This window comes from Centrocercus urophasianus, unplaced genomic scaffold, assembly GCF_019232065.1.
Source record: "Centrocercus urophasianus isolate 14NV4802_14NV808 unplaced genomic scaffold, USGS_Curo_1.0 seq_14, whole genome shotgun sequence".
Classification (NCBI taxonomy): Eukaryota; Metazoa; Chordata; class Aves; order Galliformes; family Phasianidae; genus Centrocercus; species Centrocercus urophasianus.
Window position 1 is genome coordinate 35,370,282 of NW_024884586.1, and position 15,849 is coordinate 35,386,130.

At 36.7% G+C, this 15,849-nt stretch overlaps 1 protein-coding gene across 2 annotated transcripts in view; it reads left to right on the forward strand.

Moving 5' to 3' along the window:
- FLRT2 (fibronectin leucine rich transmembrane protein 2) overlaps nt 1-15,301 on the forward strand; it is a 57,689-nt gene extending 42,388 nt beyond the window's left edge. For both annotated transcript variants that reach the window (XM_042814055.1, XM_042814054.1), the window contains exon 2: nt 11,292-15,301. In XM_042814055.1, the coding sequence (XP_042669989.1) occupies nt 11,721-13,709 (1,989 nt within the window). In that variant the 5' untranslated portion in view covers nt 11,292-11,720 and the 3' untranslated portion in view covers nt 13,710-15,301. The remainder of the gene's footprint in view (nt 1-11,291) is intronic.
- The last annotated feature ends 548 nt before the right edge of the window (nt 15,302-15,849 follow it).

Consider the following 15,849-nt stretch of genomic DNA (forward strand, 5'->3'; position numbering starts at 1 on the left):
ATTTGCTTTTGGGCTGAAGGCCAGCTGCAGGCCTCTGTACCTCTTTGGACCCACTTAAAAGCTATTAAGAGAGTTTAAGTAGTGCACAAGTCTCTTTGTTGGCTGCACAAAGCTAAAGATCACCCACTAAGGAGCATTAAGTGGGAGAGGACTCTTCTATCTGCTCTTCTGCTGGTAGGTGTCACTTTTAAGGCCTGTTGAAAATTTTTATCTCACTGATCCAACTACATACAGACCTGAGAGGCAAAGGGGAGAAGTGAAAAAACAAAGCTGAATGGCTTTCAGTGCTTTCTTCTAACTCTCAGGATTCCTTCAACATGAAGTCTTTGAACTTCCTAAGTAACATAAGACCAGGAGAACTTTTCATGTTTAAAAACATCAAAAAAACATGTATAAAAAGTTCTTAGAGCATCTATTAAGAAAATAAAATGACAGAAAAATTAGCACAGCATAGCAGGGTTTATTTTATGATGAGCTGCTTCTTCATAAACACATACAAATGGCAGATCTTTCTGATTATTCAGTACATTCTGGAGAAAATTAGTTGCTTACTGGTAGATGTCTTTATCCTGTTTCCTCTCTGCATGGTTAAAGGACTTGTGATGATGTATAGCATGTAAAAATATTCACACGGAGTATTTTGTTCTGCAGTCATCATAGTGAGGCAGAAAATAACTGGCTGGAAGAGCACATTTCCAGCTTCTGGAAATAAGATGTCTACACAGCTCTGCTTTGTCTTTATGCATCTCTGCTCCTTCAAGGAGTATAGCAGGAGATGGATTGAGAAATGACTTTATTCACATCTGCAGATGTAAACATCATTTCTGCCTTTTCTTCCAAAGGAACTGAACTGCTGTGAGAAATTAAGGGCAGTTAATATTTCCTTGGATGATGTAAACTGCTGCAACCAGTTTTTAAATATGTAATCTGTTCTTTGTCCTGCAGGAGCAATGCTCTTGCTGCCTGACATTAACTTTATTTTGATATTTTGTTATCCCTTAAGACCTCTCATGATCTCCTGGTTTTAATTCAAGGACTTGGAATCATTGGGTGAGAAATGTCTATTTACTGTTTTGAGCTTGCACTTATTTATATTTTTACATAAAACTCAAGTTGCCCTGTGTTTGATTCTGTACAGTTCATTTCAGCCTCTCTTTCTCAACCAACTTTCGTGTTAAATGGGAAAACTTAATGACTGCTTCAGAAATGTAGTGTTATATGCTTTCACCAAAGGAGAACCAAACCAGAAAAAAGTGCAAAAAAATATTTGCTCTCTGTTAGAATCAAGATTTGTATTAACAGCCTCAATGCACTGAATTATTTTATTCAATCACCTATTATATTTTCTTTGTCCTTCTATGCCTCATATGTTTACCTTCTTAGAATATATGCTTGGCCATCAATATTGAAATGGAAAATAGGGCCCTCTCACTGAAAACAGGGAGCATCATAAAGAGTTAACAGAAATCTGGATGAAAGAAAGAAAAAAACTAAATGACAAAAAAAAGAAAAAAAGAAAAAGAAAAAGATAATTTTTAAGTGGACTGAATCCTTGGTAAACTCTTTTGTTCTAATGCTTCTGTCTTTCTTTCTCTCTGTACTCTAATGTAAATCATAACTTTTACCAGTGCCTAGGTAAACAGTGGATTTTAAGAAAATGCCACTGCATGCTGGTTGTTTTTATAGTGGTAGAAAATGGCTACTGATATAACTGTACTGATTTGTATTGCTGAATTTTAATATTTATTTTTAATTCTGATTATATGTAAAATCACAGTGTGTTTCTTATATGAAGTGCTCTAGAGACATTCTTGGAATAGTGAGAATATTGTTTTTGTTTCACTGTAGCATGCAGAAAATTGGATTGCTGAAAGAAGACAACAATCCCAGATCCCCAGTCCCTTGTCAGGCACTGTCAATGCTAAGACATTGTATAGTTGATGAATATTTCAGCTATTTAGCTGAACAGATATTTCAGAAGCTTAATTGTACATTCTTTATCCATTGTTTTAATATTTTTTTCCTTTTCCTATTAACTAGCTATCTGATGGCAATGGTTTAATATTTTGTTTAATAACCTGCTGTTTGCGTATTACATGGGCTGTGTCCTGTGAGCAAGATCTGCTCTCCAGCTGGGGACAGTCTTTTGTTCAGGGGTACATTCAGTGGTTAAATGGCTACACCGTACACATGACAGGTTCTCTTCTGTATTCAGAGGCAATTAGCATGCAAGCAACTTTATTATTTTTAATAGCTCCTTAGCAGTGCTTATGGACTACTTAGTATTGTGAATGCAAGTAGCATGCAAAGCAATGGGAAAGGGAAGGAGAAATCTCCTGATTTTGTTGGAAGTATGTACATATAACACGTCTTTATTTATATTAGGGCACACAGGGGGCTGGGGGCAGATCATAAGACATGGCAGCCCATGCTCACTTTCTCACTAAGATTAAATGAATAGTACCCACAAGATAATGTAACAACACACAAAATCTCATCACTGATGTTGCACTGTGCAAGGCATCTAAAATGTGTCAAGGTGTTATCTGCACAGAAGCAATGTTTAGTAACTTAGGTCACTAAAAGCAGCTTTTTCAAATTACCCAAAAACGTTTTGCCAGGCTGACCACATATCTTTAGATAAAAGCAAACTTCTTGCTTCACAGTGTAGAATAATTTATAGGTAGAGACCAATTTGCTTGCAAAGAAACAGCAGGTTGCCTTCATTTTTTCTTACTACAAAATGCATTATGCTAAACATAGTACAGAATGTTTGTGTTACAAAAAGAGGAATTATTTAAAATTAGTTTACTATTATTAGAGGTTTTGCTGTTGTTGTTATTTTTTTTAACATATGTTAAAAAAATGTTTTTCTCACAGGAAGCTGTAAGTCCTCTGGAAAAGGATCAAGAAAGCAAACAAGCAATTTCTTTCTTTTCCCTTGACCATGCCAAGTAAAGCTGTCCAGAGGCAGATAATTCCGCAGCTTTCATGGTTTTAAATGTACTTTATGAATGCTTTCTTGAAATGAATTTTTGTCAAAGCTTACCTTTTTGTATAAAGGTCAAATTTCTACACTTTCTCACATTTTTTTTCTTCCCCTCTCTCACTCTAGTCACAAGTGATCAGAAAGCACTGGACCTCAGACACATTTCTTATTGAAAATGTAATCAAAACTGACAAATCTCCATGAAACATGCTGGGTTTCAGTGAAATCATATATTTTAATGAAAATGCATTTTGTTGAAATGTTCCAGATAGTTCCTCATGTAAGATTCTTTTCATCTGCCATGTTCAACATTCTCAATTCAGCTTTATATCATCACATAATACATTACTGAGTTTATGAAGTACTAGATGCGATTCATCAAAACTATTTCACCAAAGATATGAGATCAGGTCTTTGGAGATGAAGACTAAGGAATTAATACTCCATCATAGTAAATCAGTGGTTCTCACTTTTTAACAGGTTTGTCAAGTGTTGAACAGAGAAGCATTAGACTGGTGAAAAATTAGACTAGACCTTGGGGGAAGGTTAATAAAGACATCAATAGCACTTTGCTAGTAGGTGCAAAATTCCGTTTAATGTGAGTCCTGGAGGTAATCATATGTTCCTCTTTGCCCACTAGAGTTGAAATATCATGATAGTTACCATCGGTATTAAATTTTCAACAAGCAGCTATTTTATAATGAATGCACAGATATTTCCTCTTAAGCATATGCTTAGGTTATCAGTGACTTTTGGGCAACCTTCATGTCCTAAAAAACTCAAAATCTTATGTTAGTTAAAAAGCTGGAGTTCTGCGCATTTCTTTCTCCCTTATGTTTTATGATGAAGTCCTACATGCCTCTGATGGCAAAGATTTTTGTTTTGATATTTCATTTGAGTCTTCATTAACTTTTCCTCTGGTAGCTACAACTGGCTGAAATAGCTGTTTTTGATGATTCTTACATTAGAATTCAGAACTCAAGAGGCAGTTTTCCATTTCCAGAACTCCCCTTCTGGTTCTGCCAGAAGCTGAAACATTTAATAGCAAAAGTCTGTGTAAGATTAATCCATACAGACAGACATTCAGATTAGACTAGGTGGTACAACAAACTGAAAGATAAATTTGAGTGGACAGCACCAAAGTGTCCTCTTGCAATAGGAAGTGTACTTTCTTTGATATTCGCTATTAGATGTTCGATAACATTTAATTTCTGAAATTGAAATCATTTTTTTTTTATTATTTCCAAATATAGTAGTATACTCTGATTTCATTGACTATGAAAAAGATTGTGTTGATCTATAGGGCATCTGTTCATATGAGCAGAGATGAATTTTTTCTTTCTGAATGGAAATGCAGATGTTTCAGGGCTCAGAGTCTGTAGTAGCTGTTATTTAATTAATTGTCACAGGCAATACAGTCTTGATGAAGTTACAGAACACCAAATTTTGTGAATAATGTTCTTCTCTCACAAATAAATAACTAGTGAATTAAAAATAGGAACAAAAATACATTAGTCTAGGCAGGCAGCAATCTCCATGTCTGAACTTATGCACTTCAGTATCCACTTATGGACGAGTCCACTAAATTGAGTCAGATATTTGGCAAAGCAAAGTGTCTGATAGGATGAAGGGCAGCCTTGACTTGAAACCTTTGGATTATTGTTCTTGTAGCTACTTCAGTTTTCCTTCCAGGTATACAGTGACAACTCCAGGTGGTCCAGTAGCTTGCTCTGTAATTTGACCTCCTCATTTCCGTGCAACAACTGCACTCTGTAGTACTTTCAGGCAAAGAACAAGCCTGAACTATAAAGGAAATAAAATTCTTACTTGGAAAAATGTGCACTAATAGAACACATAAATAATAATTTTCCGAGAGTTCTATAGAGATCAAATGATTATCAGTCAAGCAGCAGAGAGGCTGTCAATCTAATAATCTAGTCAGACTTCTGTTAGTGAAGTTGTATTACTTGGAGGTGGGAATGGACAAAGTCAGTGGGAAAAAAAGTTTCTTATTTGTTTATTTGTTTATTTATTTATTTATTTATTTTTAAATGAATGAATAAATGAATGAAGAGAGAATATTCTACTGCCTTAGCTTTTCTTCTTGGAGAACAGGAATTGGGGTCTGTCAGATTCCTGCTGATTGACAAGAATCATTATTTGACTCACATTTGTAAATGCAAGGCTTTTGTTGCTCATAATGTCATGCTTTTCAAATAATAACTTCTTGAAGCCTGCATCCTTCTGGAAAATTCATCTGCTTAATAATTTGCAGAAATATTGCTGGAAAGAGAGACTTAGAGGAGCGAGAGTGAGAAAGGTCTTTACCGCCATTGCTGCAATATGAACCACTTTCTAAACTTTCTTCTGTCTCTGCTTAGTCAGATCCAAATTCACTTCACTTGCCTCCAGAAGGCTGCTTGATCTGAGATTCTGAAAGTAGCTGTAAGAGCGAAATGGGAGGCAAAAACAGAAATGCCCTGATCAAGGCAAAGAAGAATACAAGGGAAGAGCTCATTGAGTATATTTGCTGAATCATTCTTATGACAGTACTGCAAAGGTAATAATGACTTCCTCTGCCAAAATCTGTCCATGTAGACTTCATTGTGTTTTTAACTGTGTGCAGAGACACTTTTTTCTTTCTAGTACTGGCTACTGACACTATCCTGATATCAATATTCACTTAAGAAGAGAGCACCAGGGAGGATTTCTTGTCTTGACCTTCACCTCTTTTTCTTCCTCCTTACCTCTTTTTCTCATATTATGCACACTTCTAAATATGAAGCAGCCACAGCAGCAAGCATGCAAAAAGGTTTTCCATAAAAGCACTTTAGTTTCTCAAGAAATAATGCCATTTTCTCTGTGCTTGTGATACAAAGATTATAGTTTGATATTAAGGATTTTCAAAACCAAGTAACTCATACAGAATCATACACAGTAAAACTGCACTTCTGGCTCCTGCTCAGTAAAAAAGTACAATGTTCATTCATATATAGATGTGAACTCTACTTATATTTAAAAAAAGAGATTTATTAGGTATTATTATGCAATTATCTCTGTTATCAAGTGATAGAAATACAGAACATCTTTCTTAAGTGCTCGGTTCCTGAGAAATGGAATTATATTTGTTTTCTGGGTGTCATTTGATTCCAGACATAATAGCCTTGCACTTACTGTGTAAGGTAATTAAGCAGAGTAAAATTATGATTTGATTTTGATATTGATCTGTAGAAAAGCAAAAAAAAAATATGCCAAATGGTTTTGTGTTGAATAGTATTCACAGTCTGGCAGTAGTGAAAAGGATAGACTATCTGGTTTTGGTTTTGCTTTGTTTTTAATTTATGTTAATTTTTGACATTCAAGTTTTCAATTTTAGCTTTTTTTTTTTTTTTTTTTTTTTCTTTCTTTCTTTCTTTCTTTCTTTCTTTCTTTCTTTCAGTTTATAGCATTCAGGTTCAGATAAATGGATAAGCTGCTAGGAAAAACAATCCTATGTGGTTACATTATAAAAAAAAAATCCAGGTCCCCAGGAACTGCTTTTATTTTAGGATTCCTTGAAGGATGGAGTAGTTAACACTGTTATTTTTTTACTCCTTCTAAAAAATTAATAGCCTTTCTGTACGACATGCAGGCTACCTCATTTCAGGAACACAGCAAGACTCCTGTGCTTGTAACACAGGACTGTAATTATATATATATGCAGATTGTATTCCACAAGCTATTCTTTCTCCTTGATTCCTGTTTACTTGTTTACTCCTCCCTGAACCTCAGAAGGTTCTGAGGCAGCCACAGAGGTTTGACTACTGCATCTGGGACTGCATGCTTGGAGGTCTGCAGCATGAAAACTGGTGAAAGTTGCCTTTTGGCCATTTGGAAGATTTTTTGGACACTTTAGACCCAGCCATTGAAGTAATGCTGGTGAGCAACACAGGAAAGACATCTTTAAAATACCTGCTAGTGAGATGTTAGGTTTTATTCCTACATATTACGAGTTTGTAACTTGGTAGCATTTTCAGTAATATATTTTAATTATTGAAACACAAATATTTATGGAAGCTAAATTGCATGGCCTATGCAAAGCAGTATGACAGAAGCTTGAAATCATCTGGATGCTCTTCAGCAGTAAAGGGGAGACTTAAAAAACCTTCACCATTACAACTTCCAGCCAGATGTTTCAGACTTCTTATAACTTTAATCAAAGTATGTGAAAGCAGCAGTTCAGTTTTAGTCTTGAAAAAATCAAATTTGAAATTTTTATCCAACACTCAAAGGTAGATATTAATTATGCCAAGAGAAAATCAAAATAAAGCTAGTTTGAGAAGACAGTGAGATAAAAACATTCCTCAAAAACTTCTAAGATGTAAAAAGGAACATTTTCATTGATGTCAGGTACTCAAGCCATTAAGCCAAATTTTCAGGCATGGCCACCTAAAATGAGTATGTATGCTCTAATCTATTTCAGTATGCCTCACTCAACTTCTATACTTCCTTCCTGAATTCCTAACAGGATTTAATATCCTGGTTGCAGTAAGACGGGAAATGTCCTAGAAACTTTGAAGACGTGTCTTGTGCTCCAAGGAGGATGCAGTGGGAAATAATAGACATTGAGTGTGCATGATAAAGAAATGGGAAAAAAAAATCAAGATAATGATGAGCAGATGTCTTATTACTGCTTGTTGATTTAAAAAAAAATAAAATGTTAACTGCAATATATTCTTTTACCCTTATCTTCTCTTCCCACCTTGATTTTTAGAATTTGCTGTCTTCACACTAAACAAGCTACTAACAATTTACAGTTTGTGACTTTAATTTATCTACTTCCCTAATTCTGCCTCTGCAAATAACCTATTCATTTATGGACAGACTCAGTTAAGATCTTCTAGGAATACTAAAAATATAGATTTTGCTTCAGGAAGCCAACATTACAGAGATGGGGAGAAAGCACAATTATTTTATCTACTCTCAGTGTTGATAATTACCCAAAGACAACTTTTCCAGCCTTCTGGAATTTACCTAAGATGTTTTTCCTTCCAGAAATTTCATTTTCAAATCAAGCATGTTGCTCAAATCTTTTTTTTACATCTTTGGGATGGAAAATTCTAATTCAGGGACATAACTCAATTTGCATTTGGATTCTTGAGATCAGCTGAAATATTCTGCTCTTGCAACTGTTACAACCACTATGAATTATTATTAAATAGTTATAGAAGAGTACTGAGGGAAAGTCTTTCCAAAATAATTTATTTAAACACATTCACTTGTGTATTTTCTTCCTTACTGCTTCCCTCTGTTACACCACAGTCAACTCTGAAGTCATAAATATCTTAATAGATTTGTCCTTGTGCTCGTACACAATCAACAGTAGCTGCCTGAGTGACTACGTATTTTCTGTACTGTGAGTTTCAATGTCTCAGCATAGTAGTTACCAGTATGCTAGTTGGAATTTGGGATACTGGCATTAATAAAAGGACTCCTTTTCACAGAATTGTAGAATCATTGAGGGTTGAAAAGACCACTAAGATCATGTAATCCAGTCACCTACCATCAATATCCACGTATTTCTCGTGGTGAGGAACCCAAAACTGAGCACACTACTTGAGGTACTGGTGAGTACAGGGGGATGATTACCTCCCTGGCCCTGCTGGTCCTGCTTGCTACACTATTTCTGATACACGTTAGGATGCCATTGGCCTTCTTGGCCAATTTGGACACACTGCTGGTCATGTTCAGCTGACTGTCACACAGATCATAGAATCATAGAATTCATAATGTTGGAAGGGACTCTTTAGAGGTCATCTAGTCCAAATCCCAACACCGGTTGTGTAGTCAACCAGCAACAGTAGTGTAAGGGAAGCAGAAAAGTTTTAAAAGATTTCTGAGAGCAAAATCACTGTAACCATAAAAAGGAGGGGAATTCCAAGTCACCTTCCAAAGTGCTGCTGTTGTTAAGTGACCATCCAGTCAAAATAATTTTAATATATGATGGGAAGCACTGCATGATTTGACCCAATTTACTAAAATTTTTACTGAAATCTTTTATTTAGAAGCCCCATTTACCAAGCAGAGAGGCCCTTTAGGCAAACTCCTAGAGTAAGGTGAATGTATAGGCACATATTAATACAATATTCTCACCTCAGGAGATCCCCAGTGTATCAGGAGCTGCAGCTGACTGTGGCTGCATGCCCTCAACTTGGCTTCCTATCATAGCTGAGTGTCAGAAAAGCTTATTCAACAATCATATTTGTGATCAAAACAGAACTAAATATAATGTATTGATTTTTGTGGAAGGTGCAAATTGTCTCTGATGACAGAAAGGGAGTGAGAACCATTATTATTCTGCGCAGTCCCACGCATCTCAGAGGAGGCTCTTCTGCACATTCTTATTTTGGAAAGACAATGTCAGGACAGATCAGAGCTAGATTAGAGACAGGACAGATTAGAGACAGATAAACTGTCACACCTAGGATCATATTAGGATGCAATCCTGCTACAGAATCACAAGTTCTTATGTGATTGAAGAGAAAATACTCTTCACTAAAAAAAAAGAAAACACTCTTCAGTAGGGAACCTGTTTTTGCAGGGGAGTTGGACTCGATGATCTCTGGAGGTCCCTTCCAACCCCTACAATTCTGTGATTCTGTGATTCATCAAAATATGCCTGTGAGAGATAAATCTTTGAATAGTGGTGTAGATAATCTTACCATTTCAAGAAAAGGTCTGCATTATGGTACATTTACTAGACGTATACATAATGGTGAAGTAGAGGACTTTTCAGGGCCTCAGTTTTTATCTCCATCTGTTCCAGACATGAGGATGATATCTAATGACATTCCAAATAAGTACAGTAATCTACCAATGCAAGATTGCATGGCTATAAAATTTTGACTCCAAAAGAGATTTTTTGCACTTACAGTCCCATGTAGTATTTGGGATATGTTATAAACTGCACAGGCTTTTGTGTACTCCTGAATGACATTTCTGGCACTACTGAAAAAAAATGGATGATGCTTAGTCTGTTTAAATAAAGGAAAAATGAATTTTAAAGATGATTTCTGTTCAACTTAAATCACAGCGAATGAACTTTGAGTTTGATCAAAAAATCTGGGAAATTATTTTGTTCAGGTAATTGCAATGAAAGACACTGAGATCTACAATACTTATTTATATCCTCTATTTTGGGTTATAAAATAAATCTCTTACATTTCATAATTTTATACATAGTTACATATATTTATACATATAGTAAGACAAGGAATGTTTTACTATAGCATGAAATGCAGTATCTTCCTTTTCATGCTTTAAAGTGTTGAAATTTTTAGTAAGAGATATGAATGACAAACAGTCATTCTGTGAAGCTTTAAGTTAAAATTATTCTTAAAAGCTGAAAATATAAACTCATCTACACAAGAACTAACACTTTTTTTTTTATTATTTATTAAGCCATTCACCAACTGCTATGTAGCAGAATTAAAGGAAGTATCTAACCTTTATGGTTTCAAAAAAGGTGTTCTTTAGGAAAACTGTTGTTTTCTGAGCTGATATCCTAAAACAGTAACTGAGCAGATGTGAGCCAGTTTCATTTAGTGGAGTGCTAATTCTGAAGTCTGTTGACAGCGCAGTTTACATAGGTAACAATATCAAGATGATAGCTTTAACAAATATATGTATTACAGCAGAGTATCTTCTACCTGTAGATTACCATATTTTTCAGAAGACTCCCCTCATACATAACTAATTTACTGTAGTGAGGTGCAATAATCTGGTAACGTACATTAAAGCTGTATGAGAAAATACATAAGGGCATTATGGAAATGGAAGCAGAACATTCCAGATTCTGATAGGAAATGAAAAAATGTAGAGAATGTTTAAGTAGTATGGTCTAGAGTCTAGTCTGTCAAGTGTCAATGAATAGGGCTCACTGGTGTTCTGTAAAATAAAAAAAGAGTAAGACAAGAAAAAGTAAAATCTTTAAGTTTTAGCATTTGGAATTCTGTGAGATGACAAAGACTGGAGATACAATATGCAAGCAGAAGTGATAGTTCTTTCACTGAAATCACTGAAAGTCTTTCAATCATTGCAGTGATTTTGTACCAAATCTATTTCAAGACCATTTAATAGTAGTAGTAAGCTAATGTTTAATATTAATGCCTTTCTTTTTCTTTCTTTCTTTCTTTTTTTTTTTTTTTTTTTTTTTTAACAGAAGGCCATAAAGAGCACGACCTTAGAATAGTCTTCCAAAGTGCTTCATCTTCCCTATGAAACATTTCATGGTATTCATTTTTTTTCTTCTTTTATTTCACAGGCAGGCCAGATCCAGCTGATAGCTGTTATGAGGACTTTGATGACTTCAGAAAGCTGAGCATAACATCAACAGACTTCAATGAAAGGAAATAATATCACTCCAAGCAACTTGTACAGACAGCTTTTGGTAGCTTTAAATTAACTGGTTGCTCAACTACAAGAACACAGCTATTGTTTCTTTCGGCACACATGGAGGAAAGCAACAAGATTTGTAACCCTGGCTAATAGGACTGTGGCTTTCTTATCAAAAGTAGGAGCTGGGCCAACTGTAAAATGATTATTTTATACTTAGCCTGAAGGACTTTACCTCTGCTTGAACACTGGACATAAACTGAAGCCAGTTTTAATGATCTGAGATTTTGCTACTTGTCCTTTATTATTGTTATTAGCTCTCTTTAACACTTTGATACTTTATTTCTTTAAATTGGAAATGGGTTCCTGGACTAGATTGTGGCCCTCAGACTGGGCTGTTCTCATGAAATCATGGCTTATCTTTTCCCTGGGGCTCTACATGCAGGTCTCCAAAACTTTGGCCTGTCCAAAAGTGTGCCGCTGCGATCGAAACTTTGTCTACTGTAATGAGCGAAGCTTGACCTCAGTGCCTCTTGGGATACCAGAGGGTGTAACCGTCCTCTACCTCCATAATAACCAAATAAATAATGCTGGATTTCCTGCAGAATTGCACAATGTCCAGTCTGTGCACACAGTCTATCTTTATGGCAACCAATTGGATGAGTTCCCAATGAACCTGCCCAAAAATGTCAAGGTTCTCCACTTGCAGGAAAACAACATTCAGACCATTTCTCGGGCTGCTCTTGCTCAGCTCTTGAAGCTGGAAGAACTGCACCTGGATGACAACTCCATCTCCACTGTTGGAGTTGAGGATGGGGCATTCCGGGAAGCCATCAGCCTCAAGCTTCTGTTCTTGTCCAAGAATCACTTAAGCAGTGTACCAGTAGGCCTTCCAGTGGACTTACAAGAACTTCGAGTAGATGAAAATCGAATTGCTGTCATTTCAGACTTGGCCTTCCAGAATCTTACAAGTTTGGAACGTCTGATTCTGGATGGCAATCTGCTTACTAATAAAGGCATAGCTGAAGGCACCTTTGGCCACCTCTCCAAGCTCAAGGAATTCTCTATAGTGCGTAATTCACTGACCCATCCTCCTTCTGATCTTCCAGGTACACATTTGCTAAGGCTCTACTTGCAAGACAACCAGATAACCCATATACCACTTACAGCCTTCTCAAACCTTCACAAACTGGAACGTCTTGATATTTCCAACAATCAGCTTCGTATGTTGGTAAAGGGTGTATTTGATGATCTCCACAACTTGAGGCAACTCACTGTAAGGAATAATCCCTGGTTATGTGACTGCAGTATTAAGTGGGTCACTGAATGGCTCAAGTTTATTCCCTCTTCCATCAATGTACGGGGTTTTATGTGTCAGGGACCAGAGCAGGTCCGAGGTATGGCAGTCAGGGAGCTTAATATGAATATGCTGTCATGCCCCACCACTACCCCAGGTATGTCACTTGTCATCACCCCAGTTCCAGCTACAGCTAAGCCAACTACATTAGTTCCCTCCTCATCAGTTCCTCCCCCAAGTACTAAGTATAGTCCTCTGACTCCTATCATAGTCGCACTCCCCACTGTGCCTGACAGGGAAGACAGAGAAAGGGTAACACCTCCTATATCTGAGCGAATTCAACTCTCTATCCATTTTGTGAATGATACTTGCATCCAGGTTAACTGGATATCTGTTTTTACTGTGATGGCATATAAACTCACATGGGTTAAAATGGGCCATAGTCTGGTAGGAGGAATTGTTCAGGAACGAATAGTTAGTGGTGAGAAACAACACTTCAGCTTGGTAAATCTGGAGCCCAAATCCACCTATCGGATTTGCTTGGTTCCTCTGGATGCTTATAATAATTACCGAACTGGAGAAGACACTGTCTGTTCAGAAGCCACAACAAAGGCTTCCTTTTCGAACAGTGGCGGCAACATTCCCTCCAGCCATGAGCAGACAACTTCTCAGAACCTGGGCTCCCCATTTCTGCTTGCAGGTTTAATTGGGGGTGCAGTGATATTTGTGCTCGTGGTCCTTCTCAGCATTTTTTGCTGGCACATGCACAAAAAGGGGCGTTACACCTCCCAGAAGTGGAAATACAATCGAGGCCGTCGGAAAGATGACTACTGTGAGGCAGGAACCAAGAAGGACAACTCCATCCTGGAAATGACGGAAACCAGCTTCCAGATTGTGTCCTTAAATAATGATCAGCTCCTTAAAGGAGATTTCAGACTGCAGCCAATTTATACCCCAAATGGGGGCATTAACTACACAGACTGTCACATCCCCAATAACATACGATACTGCAATAGCAATGTCTCAGACCTGGAGCACTGTCATACGTGATAGTAAGGGGAGATGGGGGTGTAAAGGATAAAGAGAAAAAACTCTGGAGAAAGTAACCCTCACAGCAATGAAAAAATTACATTTGATAAATGTTAAACAGATGCATTTATGCATTTGAATACTCTGTAATTTATACGGTGTACTATATAATGGGATTTAAAAAGTGCTATCTTTTCTATTTCAAGTCAATTGCAAATGGTTTTGTAACTCTTTGCTTTTTAAATCTTAAAAAAATATTGCTAAGTACTGTACAGGGTTGTACAATAAGAACCCAGTGTCATGGCAAAGGAAAGAATGATTCATTCTTCAAACATTAACCACTTTGCTGTCGAAGCTCTCTGAGGGATGTAAGTTCCTAGGTGTCCTGTAATACAGGAAAATAAGTGCATATTAAAACAGGGTTACTAGGAACAGCCAAAAGCAATTCAGATAAAATGGGTAAAACCCATTTGGCTCAAATCCAGCAGTTGCTGTTGCGTTTCAAACCATTTAAAATATTTCTGTCCCCCTTTCTCAGTTATGTACTTCCTACCTCCAACTCAAAGCTGGAGTTCTGACTGCTACCAAAAAGGCTACTTGTTATTTAATTAGGTTTTCCCAACATACTTGGAAAGGTAGACAGAACTCAGTGTCAAACTTGAAGTGGCCTTGATTTCTATTTGCAAAAGCTATTCTGAAAATGTCCCCCAATGCCATGCATTTTTATGTTAGAAATGGTTCCAGCCTTTCGTTATGGTTAAGAAGCTTCACAAATTCTTTAACCCTTCTCAGTGGGAGATGAAGGTTATCAGTATGTAAGAGGTAGTTGTCATTAGGTTACACCTCTCATTAATAGATCAGTATTTGTTGACAGCATGTTCAGGTAAAACCTGAACAAGGGAAATTCTAAGCGCTCCCAACTCTGTGGTATTCATGTAGAATTTACAGTCTAAAAGTGGAAATTGCTGAAAATTATAATGTCAATGGAAAGGTTGCCATTGACTTTTATGGTTCTGTGTGATTTAGCAGTTTGAGTTACAGTCAGTATGAAGTAAGAAAAAGGTAAAAACAATCAACAAAAGAAAAATAATTGTGAAAGATCTTTTTAATTTTTTTTTAATTTATTTATTACTGAAGACCTCTGGGCCTATTGTGAACTGAATTATGTACAGCAGGGAAAATCGTGAATAAATTCAGGGTTGCTTTTTTTCCATTCAGGTGAACGGAGATGGATATTAATTGAAAAATTTTGAGAGCACAAGTACACTGTTTCTCCAAATTACCCTTCTTTTATCTTAACCTTTTAAAATTTTCCACAATGATCTGTATTTGAAAATCAACAGGAGGGCTTGGAATTTGTTCCTTAGTTCCCTCAAATTCTTTACTTGGAATCACTTCTGAGTCATGCATTAGGTGAAGCATCAAGCTTGTATGAAAATTATGATGCTGCTCTCAAAAGTAGACTATGTTTCAACAGCTCCAACTGACTCCACTGACTCTATGACTGCCAAGAACTCTGGATTTTTTGCCAACCCAGTGGTAGAGCTTAATTTTTCCCTTCCCTTCCCTTCCCTTCCCTTCCCTTCCCTTCGCTCTTCTCCCTTCTCCCTTCTCCCTTCCCCCTTCCCCCTTCCCCCTTCTCCCTTCTCCCTTCTCCCTTCTCCCTCCTCCCTTCTCCCTTCTCCCTTCCCCCTTCTCCCTTTCCTTTTTTTTCTTTTAAATGTAACTTACTTTCTCCTGAGCTTGGGGACAAGCAAAAATTCTCAACAAGGAGAAGAAAGAGAAGCAATTATTATTATTATTATTATTATTTTTAATGGAGTAGGGAGCGAAAGAGAAATTTTTTTTTGCAGTGACTATCTAGGGACAAATAAGTGAATCAGAAATAAAAGCTGGAGCGCTTTTGCTGTGCAGTGCTTAGACTTTTCATTTTATGAGGTTTTTTATGTTGGGAAAGAGGGTTTTAATCCTTTCCTTTGCTCATTTCAGTCAATCTGTTCTTGAAACCCAGCAGTCTATGAGTGTGCATTTTCTCAAATTCAAATTGGATGATAACATTCATTTTCTGAAAGTGAAAAATGAATCCAGTTATGATCGATGGCAAAGTACAATCATTATATAAGGAACTGCATCCTCACCCTCACACCTTTTATAACTGCAG